This window comes from Saccostrea cucullata, unplaced genomic scaffold (assembly GCF_032062105.1).
Source record: "Saccostrea cucullata isolate Sc308-1 unplaced genomic scaffold, CSIRO_AGI_Scuc_v1 ctg6591, whole genome shotgun sequence".
Classification (NCBI taxonomy): domain Eukaryota; kingdom Metazoa; phylum Mollusca; class Bivalvia; order Ostreida; family Ostreidae; genus Saccostrea; species Saccostrea cuccullata.
In genome coordinates this window covers 1-17,010 of record NW_026928371.1, presented here as the reverse complement: position 1 = coordinate 17,010, position 17,010 = coordinate 1, and the positions used below count along the sequence as shown (strand labels likewise).

Below are 17,010 nucleotides of genomic sequence, written 5' to 3'. Positions count from 1 at the left end.
CCTTAACCCATCCCCAGTGAAAGATGGTTCAGGTTCCCAGAAATGGAGGACAAATGAATGCTTGAAATATGCCCCAGCCACTTGGCACCACCAAGTGGTGCCACTACAGCCCCATTTTGAAGGTGGGAAATGATAGCCCTAGGACCCCTCTACCTTGCCCCAATAATCATTTGGTGAACACTTGAAAGATAAGGGGTATAATATATGACTTTTTTCTGTTTTCAATATGCAATTATAAAAAAAACAGCAAAGTTCAGGTAAGCTTGCTGGCCCTTTCCAGACCCTGGGACTCTACAGAACTCTGTCAAAGGATATCCCCCCTAAGATCCTGAACCCATTCTAGTGATAGTTTGTCCAGGTGCACAATAATACATGGCAAATGAATGCTTGAAATATGCCCCAGCCACTTGGCACCACTTGGTGGTACCACTACAGCCCCATTTTGAAAGTGGGAAATGATATCCGTAAAAGCCCTCTACCTTGCCCCAATAATCATTGGTTGACACTTCCAAGAATAGCTGTTCTCTAATGGGTTTTTTTTCGGGATATAATGTAAAAGCCAACGTCCAGGTTTGCCTACTAGCCCTTTGTGGTCCCTAGGACCCTTTGAAAGGTTGACAAGGGATACTTCCTAAGGCCCTTAATCCATCCCCAGTGATAGTTTGTTCAAGTGGCCAATAATTGATGACAATTGATTGCTTGAAATATACTCTACGCACTTGGCACCACCTGGTGGTACCACTACAAACCCGTTCTTATAGCAGGAAACAAAAGTCCTAGGGCCCTTCTACCTTGCCCTAGTTACGATATGGTGGGCACTTTATAAATCATGGGTATAATACCTGCGTCTTATATTAAAAATGCTCTTGGAACCACTTGGTGGCACCATCACCACTTATTACTGATAACGGTTATTAATAGTCTTATAGACCCTTAAAGTTGCCCGGATTATAATGTTCGAAACATACTTCAACGCAGTTTACACTTGTGTAATTTTTCAGTTTACAATCGATAGAGTAACCAATTTTCAGGTTAGCTTATTGGCCCTGTCATATTCTTGAGGTCCCTGAAAGAGTTGAAAAGGCATTCTTCTTGAAGTAGTTAAACATGACTGTCTTAGTGCTTGTTTGATGAAGTGGACTAAGATGATTGGTTAATTTATTTCTATTTTTTCAGTTTCAAAAAAGAACTTTTTTTTCAGGTGAGCCTTACTGCCTCCGAGTGTCTGATTTATTATATAATTAATTTTCGCATTAATTATCCAATCATTAACCCTTATTTGTCTAAAATAAAGTATTAAAAACAGTACTGCCTCTCAGTACTCTCAGTTCTTTGATGAGAATTTCCTTATTGGCTGCTAGCTTCTACGGGCTTAGTGGCTGCTGTTATTGGCTGCTAGCTTCAGCCTGGTCCCAATTTGCATTACTTATGACTCATGAGGTCGAGAAAAGGCTTTTTTCTTTCTATTAAAAAAACCAACCTTGCTCATAACTTTTGATTGGTTGGATATATGGCATTTATATTTCACGTGTGTATTCCTTGGGACAAGATCTTTCTTTGGGTACTATCATATTTGACCTTTTGATCTTGACCTTGGCGTTTGACCAAGTTTTGTAAAATTTTACCAAACTTTAACCTTGGCCAAACCTTTTAACAGTTGGTCCTACAGTAGGGATTTCCTTCTTCACATGTGCATCCCTTGTGACAAGACCTTTGTTTGGATACCAACAACTTTGTTCCTTTGACTTTGCATGGAGTTTGACCTACTACTACGATATTCAAAAACGTTAACATCGGTCATAACTTTTGAAAATATGGTGCTGGGGCTTTCATACTTCACATATGTACATTACATGGGACAAGATCTTTCTTTGGGTACCATCAATTTTGACTTTAATTTTGACTTTGGCCTTGGAATTTGGTCTTTCATACTTCATATAAGTACATGTATTCCTTGGAGCAAAATCTTTCTTTGGGTAGCGTCATATTCTACTATTTGACCTTGGCCTTGAATTTGACCCAGTGTTGCAAATTTTTTACCAAACTTTTACCTTGGTTATACCTTTTTCACAGTTAGTGCTAGGGCTTTCAAACTTCACATGTGTATTCTTTTGTGTTAAGACCTTTCTTTTGGATACCAATAATTTTGACTTTGACCTTTAAGTTTGACCTATTACTGTAAATTTTTACCCTTTGACTATCCATGGAGATTGACCTGCTATTTCAAAGCTTTAACATCGGCCATAACTTTTGAAAAGTTGGCGCTTGGGCTTTCATACTTATCATACTTTATGTGTACGATCCTTGGGACAAGATTTTCTTTGGGTACCATCATATTTGACTTTTTTACCTTGACCTTGAACTTTGATCCAGTTTTGTAAAATTTTGCCTCACTTCTGTCCCGGTCATACATTTTCAACAGTTGGTGCTAAGGCTTTACTTCACATGTGTACTGAGTATTCCTTGTAATAAGACCTTCCTTTAAGATATCAACAATTTTGACACCTTGACCTTGAAGTCTGACCTACTTCTGAAAAACTTTAATATTGGGCAAACTGATAAGTTTTGAACAGTTGGTGCTGGGACTATAATACTTCACGTATGTATTCCTTGTAACAAGACTTTCCTTTGGATACCAACAACTTTGATCTTAAAGTTTGACCTTCCTGAAAAACTATATAATCTTAGCCATAACCTTTATTCGAAGGATTGGTCCTTTGGCTTTCATATTTCATAAGACCCATCTCTGGGCATCATTAATTTTGATTCAACGGTTAATGATAGGGCTTTCGCATTTCAGAGGTATATTCCTCGAGATGTGTTGTTTCCTCGGGTTCTAACAGTTTTGATTTCTTGACTTGGAGTTTGACTTGCATTTTAGAAAGAGTAACCTACTCTATATGTTGCTAAGCTGTCATACAGGAGCACACAAACATGACGTGCATTTGTACTGCTATAGTGTTTTCTTTTTTGTTCACAGAGAACAAGAGAGACGCGTAGACCAATGTTTAAGTCTTACAAGAAAAACTGGGTACGGCAATTCAACTTGAAATCTGAATCAATTTTTATTTTGGTGTTAGTATATACTAGTACCCCGGGTGTTTATTGGTGATTCATACAATTTTAAATATAGCTTGTTTATTGAGTTTATTACTGGGAGGTGCTGAGTTGAATGGAGGGGTGACAAATACAGTAAACAACCCGGGAGATGATAGGACGATTGAAAGGAGGCGGGTCATTTCAGATATTGACAAAATAATGACTGTCAAGTATCGTTAGGGTCAGTGATAAATCTCTCGGGGGTCTAGAAAAGCTTTTTGTTTTCAGTGATACGAGAAAATGGCTCCTGCTGATAGTCGAATGATCTGGCAACAAATTGTGAAATCTTTCAAACTCTATCTCCTATACCATTTATCTCTTCAACCGATACCAATATCATTGTAACCTCTGTGGTAAGGTATGGTTAAAGCGAATCGTTTCCTAAAATTTATGAGACTTGTATTATTGCGAGGGTTTTTCATTAATACCAGGACCGACGTTGTTTTTTATTTAGTGGTTGATACAAGGACATAAATCTGTTCCTATCAATTCCAGACTTTGAGGTTGTTTTAAACTGTTTAATGCAGTTTGACTCTACTCTTTTATACCCGGAATCGCAAATCATTTTCTTATTACAGAAGACCAGTCAGTTGTATACAAATCACTAGCCAAGTCCGTACCAATTAATCTTTAGCTTCTAAATAAAAAGCAATTAACAATTTCTTAATTTAGAAGTCTACAGTGAATAACTGAGTACTCCCTCTTAATCACGTGTATGTTTATTTTGGCTTTATGAATTCAAGGCTTAACAAACACTTAGGGTATTGTTATCACCCCCCCAAGACAAACCCTGAATCGCGATTGGATGGAACAAAAGGTTAGGGATTATAAATAAACTAGCAAAGTAGAACTAAGCAAAAATTTCAAATAAGTTGAAGCAAGACAATGGATTTCTTGTACATTGTGACATTTGTCGGAGCTTTATTGGTAAGATTTAAGTGAACAAAGTGGTGTAATTTTTCTGTTAAATATATTAATACAAAATTTATGAATCTAACCTAATAGAAGAAATTGAAGAAAGAAATAATAATCTCAAAAAGTTCCCCGACTTTTGCTACTAAATTTTCTTATTTTGATTTGGACAAAATTGACGTTTCCTAGTCCTTGACAGGAAAAAAATAGCTTCAAAAAGTAACTAGTAACATTAAAAGCTAAAGTGGTCAATATTTTATATTTAATATTAATTCAAAGCAAAACTTAAATTTAGGAAGTGAGGAGTCAGACATGGGAGATATTGGGGATTAAAATTGTCAATAATTCTCCTTTATTTGGCAAATTATTCGAAATAATTCCCAGTATTATTAATTCGGCCAGTTGCAGTGTTTTAGAGACTTTTACAAAATTGCACGAGATTTTGGTCATCAAAAATTCGATTAAATTATTTTCTTCAATAATTGGACCGTGTTTGGATATTTTTTCTCCTTTTTTCAAAATACAAATTACGTTTTTTATTTTTGAAGAATGTATATAATGTTAGTAATGAATTTATCTTTTTTTTTTTTTTTTTTTTTATTTCAGTATTGTGAGGGCCGGTATTTCAGACCGTTTCCCATTTCATCAGAGCCCCAGTCTGTCTTTGATGCTATTGAGAGGAATACAGATTTACATTACAACGACAGAGATAATGTAGGTGTATTATATACTGTATTAATAAAAGGATAATATAAAAACGGACAGTGTCGCGTAATCCACTTGGAGTACGCATTATACTTTTAGTAACAAATTTCTTGTAAGAATTATTGGATTTGTGCAAAGTTTTCTTTAAAATTTACTGAAAATATTTTCCCTCATTCAGAGATGAAGTTGCAAAAAATGATGCGGAATTCATATACAAATGTATCGGATTAAACAGTGAATTTTAAAAACACAAGACAAGCTTTTGCAAGGTTGAAAACATTGCCAAAGTATTGGTTTTCGTAAGAACTGCAGAGGCACCCCCTTTCTCATTATATCAAAGACTAAAGAAAAGTTAACTACTTAATGATTGTAACACCCCCCCCCCCCCCCTAGACAGGTAGTAACGTCGCTTTCGCTTCTCTAGGAATTTTTAGTATACTGCAGTTTTTTATGACAATGAACATAACAATCGACCTGAAATACGCACCTGGGCAAAAACGGCGTTTAGAGATTCAAATGCATGTATTTTAAAGCTTTTTGAAACCTTTAGCGTACAGAAAATTCTTGACCAAAGATGAAGATGATTGGTGCACCGATCGTGAATATTTATTGCGTAACAAGACCGGTAGAAATTTTTGGGAGCGGCACTATTCTAATGACATAATTTCATCAAACCGTACTTAATTACAATTGTCGGAAACCAAACTGATAACCCATGAAGCTCATATATGACAATCCATTCTGAGGAGTAAGAAAGAGTTCCTGGATACGGGATTATTTGTTCCATATGATAAACAGATTCCAAGACAACCGTCCGCTTACAGCTGAATTCTATTGTACCTACTGATAGAATATTTCGCATATCTCACCTACTTTGATGATGCTTAGAGGTCATTCTGACCGCTTCCAGATTAAAAATAAATAAAGGTTTATAAGGAGAACAATTTATCGGTCTCCAGCTAGAGTGAAATTGAATTAAAAGTTGTAATAAAATGCATATAATTAAAATATTAACAAGGATTCATTTACGGTAAATTAATCTTAAATGATAGTGCTTAATTTTGATTTTGGTTTCAGAGTTCATTCTATTTTTATGTTTACCTTTTCGGACTGAGATATACACTCTAAAATGAGTAAGGGAAACTATTTATAATAAGTTTTTATCTGTTATAATAGGCTGGACTTAATACCTTAATTCATAAGCATCTTAAACTCAGTATTAATTCAAACACATAATATATATTTACAGATATGTGACTTATAATCATCTTTTTACTCGGGGGCAATTAAGGGTCATTGATACTCTGATAAGAGAGATAACTCTTAGTGGCATAAATGTCTATTATTCCATATAGATTTTCCAATTTGAAGTGTCCTTTTTGTCTCTCTCTCTCTCTCTCTCTCTCTCTCTCTCTCTCTCTCTCTCTCTCTCTCTCTCTCTCTCTCTCTCTCTCTCTCTCTCTCTCTCTCTCTCTCTCTCTCTCTCTCTCTCTCTCTCTCTCTCTCTCTCTCTCTCTCTCTCTCTCTCTCTCTCTCTCTCTCTCTCTCTCTCTCTCTCTCTCTCTCTCTCTCTCTCTCTCTCTCTCTCTCTCTCTCTCTCTCTCTCTCTCTCTCTCTCTCTCTCTCTCTCTCTCTCTCTCTCTCTCCCCCCCCCCCCCCCTCTCTCTCTCTCTCTCTCTCTCTCTCCCCCCCCCCCCCCCCCCCCCCCCCCCCCCCCCCCCCCCCCCCCCCCCCCCCCCCCCCCCCCCCCCCCCCCCCCCCCCCCCCCCCCCCCCCCCCCTCTCTCTCTCTCCTCTCTCTCTCTCTCTCTCTCTCTCTCTCTCTCTCTCTCTCTCTCTCTCTCTCTCTCTCTCTCTCTCTTAAATTTTGCCTCGCAAGCCATGCTATAATTGTTTGTATTTTACTTATGAAATACATTTCTTTTGGAAAATCATTAAGATTCGAGCAACATTTTATATGAGTGAGCAGAAAGTTTATTAACCTTAATCTGCATCTCTATCAACACATATAATAATTCGTTTATCGGCAAAATCGACTGATCACGTGTTGTACATATATTACTTTAAATTTAACTTACTAGTCAGAAAAGAAATGTTGCTGTATATCTTAAGCAGATCTAGAGGCATGTCAGGACTTTTATTCTTCTAGACTTTTAACATTCATGATCAATCGATGATGTAAAATAATTTATGACCTTGACCCCTTAGGTCATTAAATTAAGTTTTGACTTTTGTCTCAATGACGGTCCTTTACTCTATATTTTCTCTGATTTATGAGTTATTTTAAGAGTTACGAATTTCATGCTTTAATGTTTCCTAATTATGTATGCTATTGGTATTGTACACCATTTTGAAAGCCGTCCCCTTTTAAGCATTAAGCGATTTGATGACTTTTTAAACTAATACTTCGATTTTATCCTATTTTCAGGGAATAACAGTCATTCGAGATGTAGACTTCCGGTCCTGTTACATCACAGACTACGATCCGGAATGGCGGCTGGACCAGGACAGTAAAATTGCCGTCATGTCGGCTGTGGTAAGTCTCGTATTTTTTGACGATTCTTTTTATAATGCTTAAAGCAGGGATAAAAGTCGGATAGCTAAATGATGACAAAAATACTTACTCGTTATAACGATATAATTATCCCGATAAAACGGGTATTGTTAAAAATTATAACGAATAAGTCTCTAGTTAGTATTTTTATTTTTAAATTTTGAGTTATAGTCCCAAATATTTGCATTATAGTCCCAAATATTTGCATATCTTTGCTGAAATGTCGTATTTTCTTTTAATCAGACCCCCAAAATAATGAGGAATGAGGACTTACTCAGTCAGTTCATTAACCGAGTTGGTCCAATTGTTGGCAAGCTCTGCAGAACAAGTAAAATATACGAAGTTAAACCTACAGACATCGACCACCACATCGACCAGTCACCATCTCCACAAGGTGCTCCCGTACCTCGGAAAATATATTACGACAGCGGAGAACCTAGAGTTCCAAAGCCATTCAGGATCCCCACCAAAAGACCTGAGTTCCAGGGACATGAAGAGCATGAAGAAATTAGATTTCCCACAAAAAGGCCGGAATTCAGTGGTTTCCAACAAGGACCGGTTGCGCATGAGCAACATGTTCGTCCATTTCCTGCGAGACATGACGCTGGACAATTTGTGGTTCCCAGACCTTTTCAGCAAGCCATTCCTCAGCTGAAACGCCGTGTTCACGGACAATCCCGAAAATAAAGCAAAGAAGATGAAGTCGTTGTTTTTGTTCCTATGCAGCTTGGGACACCTTAGAAACTAAGTTAGATGTAAGAGAGGAGAGATCCATAAATCAGGCGCAATTTATTTTCTTTTTAGCGCCTTTCATGAGTTTTCGAAGTTGCATTGTTATCGTATATTTATGATTATTTCTTTTCAAATAAATTAACCATACGTTCTGAATTCATATATATATTTACATTTCCAATGTCTTTGTCCGAGATAAAATTACAAATTTTAAATGTACTTTACTTTGCAATAAATGAATGGGCACGGTTCCAAAAAAAAAAAAAACGTGCAGGGCGGGACAAACAGCTAGACAGAAGCAGGGCTTGGAGCACGTGGATTGGCGGAATCAAAGCATGTAAATATATAACTGTCAGATTTTTCAATTTTATGACGATGATCAATCGATTGGCTTGCGTGATAAATTTAGCCAATCGATTGATCACGTCATGAAATCGAAAAAGAAAGACAATTATTCCTTAAATATGTCATGAAAAATAGTGTTCATTTTCATTTATTTCTTGTAAAACTACTTATGCGATGAAACATTGACGGAAAAGAGGTTTTATAATAGACTTAATTAAGTTTTAGTCATATATTCCTTGAGTTAGGACTGGTTCATGTACTCCGAGGAAGCTGTCCTATCTGTTGATTGTGCGATTTGTCCATTCCAGGAAAATTAGTGAATAAGAAATAAATATTCCAACTTCCATGGACGACATAAACCAAATTTTTGGTCTCTTGGCCTCGCTAGTACAAAATTCCAGTTACACTACACGATGGTGCTTTCCTGTGTCTTATATAGTGAGTATATAAGTTCAAAATTTTAACACGGCAGTTTCAACATCTAAGTAACAATGTGTGCCATAGTTGTTCTTTGAAAACCTTTTAGGGTATACTACGTAATATTTCACTTCAATGGTCGGTATATGTACGAAATTTGACTCTACTGTACATGGTCTTATTGGCGTCAAAAGAAGTGGCCTTGAATGAAGACATGAAAAAGACTCATAAAAAGACCTAAAGCAGCAACCGGTGTGAATCTGGTTGCCTGATCGAGGGAAAACAAACATCTGGCATAACTTTTGCAGAATTCATTTCTTCGAACGACTTTTTTTTTAAATAATAAATTTTACTGCGATTATACCTGACATGTACAAATGATTCCTTCTCAATGAGTTTGTTGTTACGAAAGCCTATTAGGATCAATCTAAAGAAAAAAAAAATAAAAGGCGTGATAACGCCTTTCAAAAAGGCGTAATAATGCGAAAAAAGGCGTTATAACGCCTTATGAAAAGACGTTATTACGCCTTTCTGTTCCAAAAGGCGTTATTACGCCTTTCCAATCAAAAAGGCGTTATTACGCCCTTCTAAAAGGCATTATAACGCCTTTCCAAAACTCGTTATTACGCCTTTCCAAAAGGCGTTATTACGCCTTTCCAAAACTCGTTATCACGCCTTTCCAAAAGGCGTTATTACGCCTTTCCAATCAAAAAGGCGTTATTACGCCTTTCTAAAAGGCATTATAACGCCTTTCCAAAACTCGTTATTACGCCTTTCCAAAAGGCGTTATTACGCCTTTCCAAAACTCGTTATTACGCCTTTCTAAAAGGCATTATTACGCCTTTCCAAAACTCGTAATTACGCCTTTCCAAAACTCGTTATTATGCCTTTTCAAAAGGCGTTATTACGCCTTTCCAAAACTCGTTATTACGCCTTTCCAAAACTCGTTATTACGCCTTTTCGAAAGGCGTTATTACGCCTTTCCAAAAGGCGTTATTACGCCTTTTCGAAAGGCGTTATAATGCCTTTTACAAAGGCGTAATAACGCCTTTTTGATTGGAAAGGCGTAATAACGCCTTTTGGAACAGAAAGGCGTAATAACGCCTTTTCATAAGGCGTTATAACGCCTTTTTTCGCGTTATTACGCCTTTTTGAAAGGCGTTATAACGCCTTTTAATTTTTTTTTCTTTAGATTGATCCTAATAGGCTTTCGTATGTTGTCAATTGCTCACTGGTTCCCGAAAAATTAAACCTTAAGTTAAATATAGCAAACAAAGATGCACTCCTATTTTACTAAGTCGATGATGATTACCAGATGTAATCTAAAAGTACCTGGTTATGGTTAATTAAAAATTAATTCAAAATGACTTCCGTCACCTTGAGAACCCTCAGCTACATGTATCCGCATGTACACATAAGATGAACTACGAAGATATGACGAATAATACAGTATTTAAGCTCAAACGTCTATGGAAGCAATACAGATTGGGAGCAGAGCAAACATGGAACTCTAAAAACAGAGTTGGGATCAGGTATCACGGGGAAGTAAGCATCTCCTGTCGGTACACGTGTTATGATCGGGCAAACATAACGATAGGCTGGATTTGATGCAAGTTCGTGGTATCGACCTTAGAATTTGCGAAATGTCGACTTTTTAAACAAAACTTTTGATACCTTTGTTTCATCAATTTGTTTGTCAATAGCTTGTACCCTTTAAGAAATTTTTCATATATAGAAAATCGAATCGACTGGTAGACATAATTCCAAGAGCAGGTTTTAATGGTATATTGTTGCATAAATAAGTGAAATTGTTGATAGAAAAGTTGAAGTCATCCCGATTATCACCAAGTTCTGTCGTCAGGTAACAAATACTAGTAACTTTTCCATAGTAAAGTATTCAGATATGAAACAAATGTGTTAGACTTTGTGGTGTCTATTTTAGTTAAAAGGGATATAAATGAAATCATCCTATAAATGAAAATGAATATATTATTGTAAATTAATAAAACTTCGTCACCATATTTAAATAGTGTATTGAATGCCACAGCAAAAACTTAATTGTCATAACGTAGATTTTTTTTTAAATCATAAAAATATGAATATACTAAAACAAAAATATCTCCTGTGAATAACGGGGCGCAGTAAGTACCCATGGGAATTCCAACAGATTGTTGATGACCTTAACTGCAAAAACTACACATATATTGTCGATGAAAAACTCAAACATCGTTTAATACCAACTTTAGGGTCTTTTATAAACGTGTATGTACAAAATGATTTGCATATGCGTCGACAAAATAAGTAAATTTACAAGTTCAATTTTTTAAAAGAAAAAGCTTTCTATGATGTCGAAAGCATGGACTTGAATTTAAACCGGGATCTGTTGCATAAAGTGTTGAAAAGTCATACGTTTTGCTATTTTTTTATTAATCCAATTTTATTCATTTTAAGTTCCTTTGATTTTTTTTAAGTATTCATATCTGATTAGATAAACATTAACTTTTTGACTATTTTTACAGTGTATACGGTTCTCCTGATCAAAGCATTAAATGAGCAACATACTCCATATTTTAAAACATTTGAAAATGAATATTTGAAGTCAAACTTTTCAAGAGCAGTCTTAGATTGCACATCAGTTTCATACCTATGTCCTTTAAAAATGTAATAAAAAATGAACATTTCTTGAAATGAGTAAGTTTTTAAATGTGATTTTGTATAATTTCATAAACATACAGTTTAACTTAAAACCAGAAGTCTCTGTCGAGACTGAAGCTCTACTGGTTTGTACTTATAATAAAGAAAGAGAAAAGTAGCAGTTGGGATATAAAACTTTACAAAAGCAATAAATAGAATAATTACAAAAACCGATACACAGAATTATGTATCTTAGTGTAGTCTACTTGTGTACCAAGTTATATTGAAATATGACCAAAACTGTAGGAGGAGTAGCATTTTAATGGTATTTCAAAGAAATTTCTTTTTTAAGTAACAACAACAACACCGTTCATTGAAACAAAAACCTATATACAGAAATTATGTAGTCTACTTGTGTGCAAAGTTATATTGAAATCAGACCAGAACTGTAGGAGGAGTAGCATTTTGAATGTTTTTCACAAAAAATTCTTTTTTTAGTAACAACTGCAACACCGTTCATCGAAATCAAAAACCGATACACAGAATTATGTATCTTAGTGTAGTCTACTTGTGTGCCAAGTTATATTTACATCAGACCAAAACTTAGGAGGAGTAGCATTTTGAATGATTTTCACAAAAACTTCTATTTTTAGTAACAACGGCAACACCGTTCATCGAAATCAAAAACCGATACACAGAATTATATATCTTAGTGTAGTCTACTTGTGTGCCAAGTTATCTTGAAATCAGACCAAAACTGTAGGAGGAGTAGCATTTTGAAAAATTGTTTACAGACGGACAGACAGACAGACAGACAGACGGACGGACGACGGACGCATTACTTTCGCATAAGCTCTTCTGGTCTCTGACCAGTAGAGCTAAAAAACTAGAAAGTAATGAAGAGAAGGTTAAATTTTCTTTCCAATGAAGTGATATCGAAACATTTAAGGTACGCGTTGGCAAAAATCTTCAAACGCTATTGAGACTACGACAACTTTCAAGCATTAAATTGATTTACATGTTTTAGACACGCCAAAACGAGAAAATATTTCAAAAATTAATATGTCTGGAGATAATGAACCAAAATTTACGTTTCAGTATTTAGATGGAAGAAAATTCCCTTCTCTTGAAAGCAAGGAGAATAAGGAATTATTGATGAAATGGTAAGTAAAGCTTTGTTCCACGTTGCTAGAGACGCTATGTGTGATGCTACTCGGTCGTCTGACCGGTGCGTTCCATCCTGATGGCGCATTGCATATCTGCATTAATGGAATTTTTACATTAACTATGAGCTAGCTGTAGAACTGTAACTCTCTGGTTGAAAAAATTAGAATAGACAAAAATTTCTCTAGTTTATCTCTCCGAATTATTTTTTCAGCAGAAAGTAGCTGCAATAATGTAACCCTCTCTCCCCCCTTTTTTTTTGGGGGGGGGGGGGGGGGGGAGCCTCTCCAGAAAACATCAGATAAAAAAATCGGAGAGGGCTACATTATTGCAGCTAAGCAGAAAGCAACAGATCTGCAGCTTACTATGAGCTTACTGAGCTAGAATCTTTTGTAGGTCAATGAAAGGAAGGATTTGTGCACAGATGTTCAGTTTTGACCAACCATTTCAATCTTATCAAAAGGATGACTTTGTAAAGGTAATGAAATGATATTGATATCATAATAATGTTTTAGTAAACAGTTATAGACAATTATACTTTTTATTTACTGTAAACCAACTTTTATTCATGTGTGAGAAATTTTTGCGAGGTTCGCGAGAGCCTCTTCATCACAAATATTTCTCACTTCAAACAGGTCATTAAAGTCTCTGTTTCTATCAAAAACAGATCAAGAAAAGGCTTGATCTTGAAAAAATTAATCTTCCCGAACTAATCTTCCCCAGTAAATCGCAAAATAAATTCGTCACGAATAAGAGTTGGTTTACAGTAATTGGCTTAGCAGATTCTGCTTCATTTTGATACATTGCAACTCTATGGGATAATTTCTAACTAACTCTTCAACACTTCTTTCAAATTTAAATGCAAATTAAAACCACCTTTACTCTTTCTGACAGCATGATATTGCATTTATACTAAGTAAATGCTTTGAATAATTTTTGAAAATTTTAAGAGTTTCAAATAAACAGCTAAAGATATGTTTATACTGATGCATGCAGACATGTACTTATAGTTACAATGAAATATATTTTTTTAGGACTTCATGAAGGATCCAAAAGTAATTTCCAATTTACGCATGATATCTGGGGACAAGTGGACAGTTGTTGGTAAATACATTTCAAATTTCTCTGGCGGAATAACAAAACATAATCAATAAGCTACCAAATATAAAAGCTTGTTGTTTTTTTTTAAATTGGATATTTTGGAAGTCAGAACAACAGACAACAAAATGGGGGTCAAAGCTTTACCAAAAAATTTAAAAGAAAATCTCAAATCTTCTCAAGTACAGAAGAATATTAATTTGTAATTTTCAACAACTGATATTCAATGTATATTCATTTAGTAAGTCGAAATGTTTTGCTACAATAGGAGTTATGATTATATAAAACAATTTCTTAAATTTCTCTTAGGAATTCCGGCTACAAGTGTGACGGCTGAGGTTGTACCATGCTCTGTCCTGTCCATGACTCTCTTTGACAGACTCACAGACAAAGGTGTAGTGAGGGAGTCAGGACACATCAGCAAATGTTTTGATGAGTTCTGTGGAGAATTCCAGATCTCAGATGAACTAAGAAAAGTAAATCTAAAATGTTTATTAATTTAAAACAAAAACAAATACTGTAAAATCGCATATTTAGTGGGGTCAGTTTTTGTGTTTTGAGGAAAAACTCATGGTTCATGGGAATTTGATTTCGTGGTTGAAGAATTCTTGAGAAATGTAACATACATGTAGTTTACATTTTGTGGTGGACATGAATTCATGGATCTCTTTATACATTGAAAAAAAAACAAAAATTAAACCTCCACAAAAATTTGTGATTTCACAGTGTGGTTGAATGCATTCTCAAACTCTGTCTCAAAATACTGCCAATGCATATTGATTATACATGGATAATATTTTGCAAATTATTTATAGCTTCAAGTCTTTTTTTGAAGCATTTATTAATTCAAGATTTTTAGATTTGTTCCTAGAAAAATAAAGTACAATTGCAATGTAGGTAGTTTAAATATGTGCACTGTATTCATCTTTAAATTTATGTCTTAATAGAATGACAGCAAGATGATGACATACAGTAGAACTAAATACTGACTTTAATACAAATTATGTTTTTAGCCTTTTTGATTGGCTCTTTATTATAATGTTAAATAACATACACATTTTATTTTAGATGCTGTTAATTGATGATTCTGATAACTATTGTCTGTACAGTGATTCAGAGAGGGATGAATTTTTATTCCGAATATTTTTCCATCTCTGCCTTGGTGGAAGATTTAATCAGTTTGAAGATGAAATACAACCGTACTTAGATGTCACCAAACAGATCTACAAGGATTTAATCAGGTATCCCCCCACCCACCACCACCACCACCATTGAGTAAATTTGTAAATATCAAGGTACATAAAGGGATTTTTGTCCACCAATGAATGAAAGAAAAAAAATTATCAGTGTACAAGTTTGAACTTTGACCTTATATGTAGTATTATTTGACCTTTAGTTTAACTGGTATTTATCTAAAGTTATGGCATTTACTTTAATCCCTCTTGGTCTCAATACAAATATGGTCTTTTTTTTTAAAGTTAGAAAGATTATTTTACCTTAAGTTTCATTGCAAAAGCTAGTTTATACTAAGAAGAGTGCAATATTTTATGTATTGAATATTTCTTTACTCCCATCTGATAAAATCAGATCTTTGTTATGCTATGATATGCTGGTGTTGCCCCAGGCCCCAGAGTTGCTGGTTCAATAAAATTAAAGAGATTTGGGGCTTCATCTATTGTTGCTACATATAGATGCCAAAATTTGTGGAAATTGGCATAGTGGTTCCACAGGCCTCTGAATTTCTATCAATAAGCCATTATATGATTGATCAGAGTGATATATATACCCCCTCTATATATAAGGTTTTTATATATAGAGGAGGTATATATATATTACTCTGATCAATCATATAACGGCTTATTGATTAGAAATTCAGAGGCCTGTGTGGTTCAAGAGAAAAAACTGAAAATGTTCAAAAGTTTAAGACAGACAACCTACACAGGACAAATACAGATGGGGATTAGCATAACAAAGATCTGGTTTTAATCAGATTGTCCTAATTATAAATTATATCTTGTTAATTTCCTAATTCACATTTAAATTCAAACTTCACTTTTAAAGCATGCTGATATTCTACTGCAGGTGCATAAAAGTTCATAAACAATAATAATTTATATTAAATTTTCTATTCAAAGTGTTCAAAAGAATCCAGATACTAAAGAGCTCAGTATTGTCTCCTGTGTGTTCAAGATTACTGCAAAAGTGAGTAGTTAGAGATGTTATGATAAAAATTAAAATTCATATTCCGTATCTGAATTTACTTTTGTTCAGGATAATAAGTAATTTTTTAAAAACAATTTTAGAATTTTTAAACGGGTTTTACTGTGATTAATATATAAATATTAGAATGGTGTTTAATTTCCAGATTTACTCTGAATACATTAGTGAAACATGCCTCAGATTTATCTTTAATCTCCTTTTAGGATGGTGAAGAAATGTTTTATCCTGCAAAAGTGGACCATGAAAACACATTTTCATATCTTGTGGTCGACCCAATAAAAAGAACAGCAGCAGTTCTATATCACAACTTTGGTGCTAGTGAATTTGAGTGATATATTGATTAACAAAACACGTCAAATGTGATGACCATTCAAAGCAATGAGAATCTCTCCATGTTCATTGTGTCAAGGGAAATAACTATGCTCTTTGTCCAAATTATTGGACAAGAACTTAGTTTGGTGATGTTTCTTCCTCAGATTAAGAACCTGCAATCTAAGCTTCTATTTATTAAGATAGACTGATGATCTGCCTATTAAAAATGTCAACAAGTATTGATGGTTGATAAATAATTTATTAAATTCAAGCTTTAAAACTTTAATCATACCCAGTTCTTCATTCTTATTGCTGATTCTAAAATCATTTGTTTACATTTCTTTTCACTTTCTTCTATGAGTGAAAGATCTTGTTTTGAGAGATATTCAAATGAGAGATCACAATTAAACTGTCTCTTAAAGCTCTCCAAAAATGGCCATAAAACATCTTGAACTTTGACCTCTGATCCAAGTTCTTCAGTGATGGATGTGACACCTTTGTCTTCAATTCCACAGGGAACAATATGTTTATACCAGTCTAAGTCTGTGTTACAGTTCAAAGATATCCCATGAGTAGTCACATAACGACTTCCATGAATTCCTGAAGAGGAGAAATTTAACAAAAGATATTATAAATTATTTTACAATAGATCTATATGATTGGACATTTCAGACAAATAAAATAAAAATATGCCCAGCAAAACAAGTGTGATATTTCAATCTGCGAAAACTTCCCTTTCTGGTGTAAAGGGAGAGGAGGAAAATGCAGCAAACGATTGCAAACTAGAATGGAATTCAAACCCGGGCCTCTAGATTCTCC

The 17,010-nt window shown here is 34.8% G+C and overlaps 2 protein-coding genes across 2 annotated transcripts; both read left to right on the top strand.

The window, feature by feature from the left end:
• The first annotated feature begins 3,984 nt into the window (after positions 1-3,984).
• LOC134277349 (uncharacterized) lies at positions 3,985-8,139 on the top strand. Its single transcript, XM_062759689.1, has 4 exons — positions 3,985-4,026; positions 4,618-4,725; positions 7,144-7,251; positions 7,513-8,139. Exons 1-4 carry the CDS (start codon positions 3,985-3,987, stop codon positions 7,954-7,956), a joined length of 702 nt encoding a protein of 233 aa, XP_062615673.1. The 3' UTR covers positions 7,957-8,139.
• A 4,279-nt stretch (positions 8,140-12,418) lies between these two features.
• LOC134277348 (cilia- and flagella-associated protein 300-like) lies at positions 12,419-16,477 on the top strand. Its single transcript, XM_062759688.1, has 7 exons — positions 12,419-12,560; positions 12,958-13,039; positions 13,596-13,665; positions 13,969-14,135; positions 14,728-14,900; positions 15,795-15,861; positions 16,083-16,477. Exons 1-7 carry the CDS (start codon positions 12,460-12,462, stop codon positions 16,209-16,211), a joined length of 789 nt encoding a protein of 262 aa, XP_062615672.1. The 5' UTR covers positions 12,419-12,459; the 3' UTR covers positions 16,212-16,477.
• The last annotated feature ends 533 nt before the right edge of the window (positions 16,478-17,010 follow it).

What these genes read in the sequence shown, in the direction of transcription:
- LOC134277349 (XM_062759689.1), top strand. Translation starts at nt 3,985, where the DNA reads ATGGATTTCTTGTACATTGTGACATTTGTCGGAGCTTTATTG. An exon ending in CATTTGTCGGAGCTTTATTG is followed by an intron (nt 4,027 to 4,617) that starts GTAAGATTTAAG and finishes TTTTTATTTCAG; the next exon opens with TATTGTGAGGGCCGGTATTT. An exon ending in ATTACAACGACAGAGATAAT is followed by an intron (nt 4,726 to 7,143) that starts GTAGGTGTATTA and finishes TCCTATTTTCAG; the next exon opens with GGAATAACAGTCATTCGAGA.
- LOC134277348 (XM_062759688.1), top strand. Translation starts at nt 12,460, where the DNA reads ATGTCTGGAGATAATGAACCAAAATTTACGTTTCAGTATTTAGATGGA. An exon ending in AAGGAATTATTGATGAAATG is followed by an intron (nt 12,561 to 12,957) that starts GTAAGTAAAGCT and finishes AATCTTTTGTAG; the next exon opens with GTCAATGAAAGGAAGGATTT. An exon ending in TCTCAGATGAACTAAGAAAA is followed by an intron (nt 14,136 to 14,727) that starts GTAAATCTAAAA and finishes ATTTTATTTTAG; the next exon opens with ATGCTGTTAATTGATGATTC.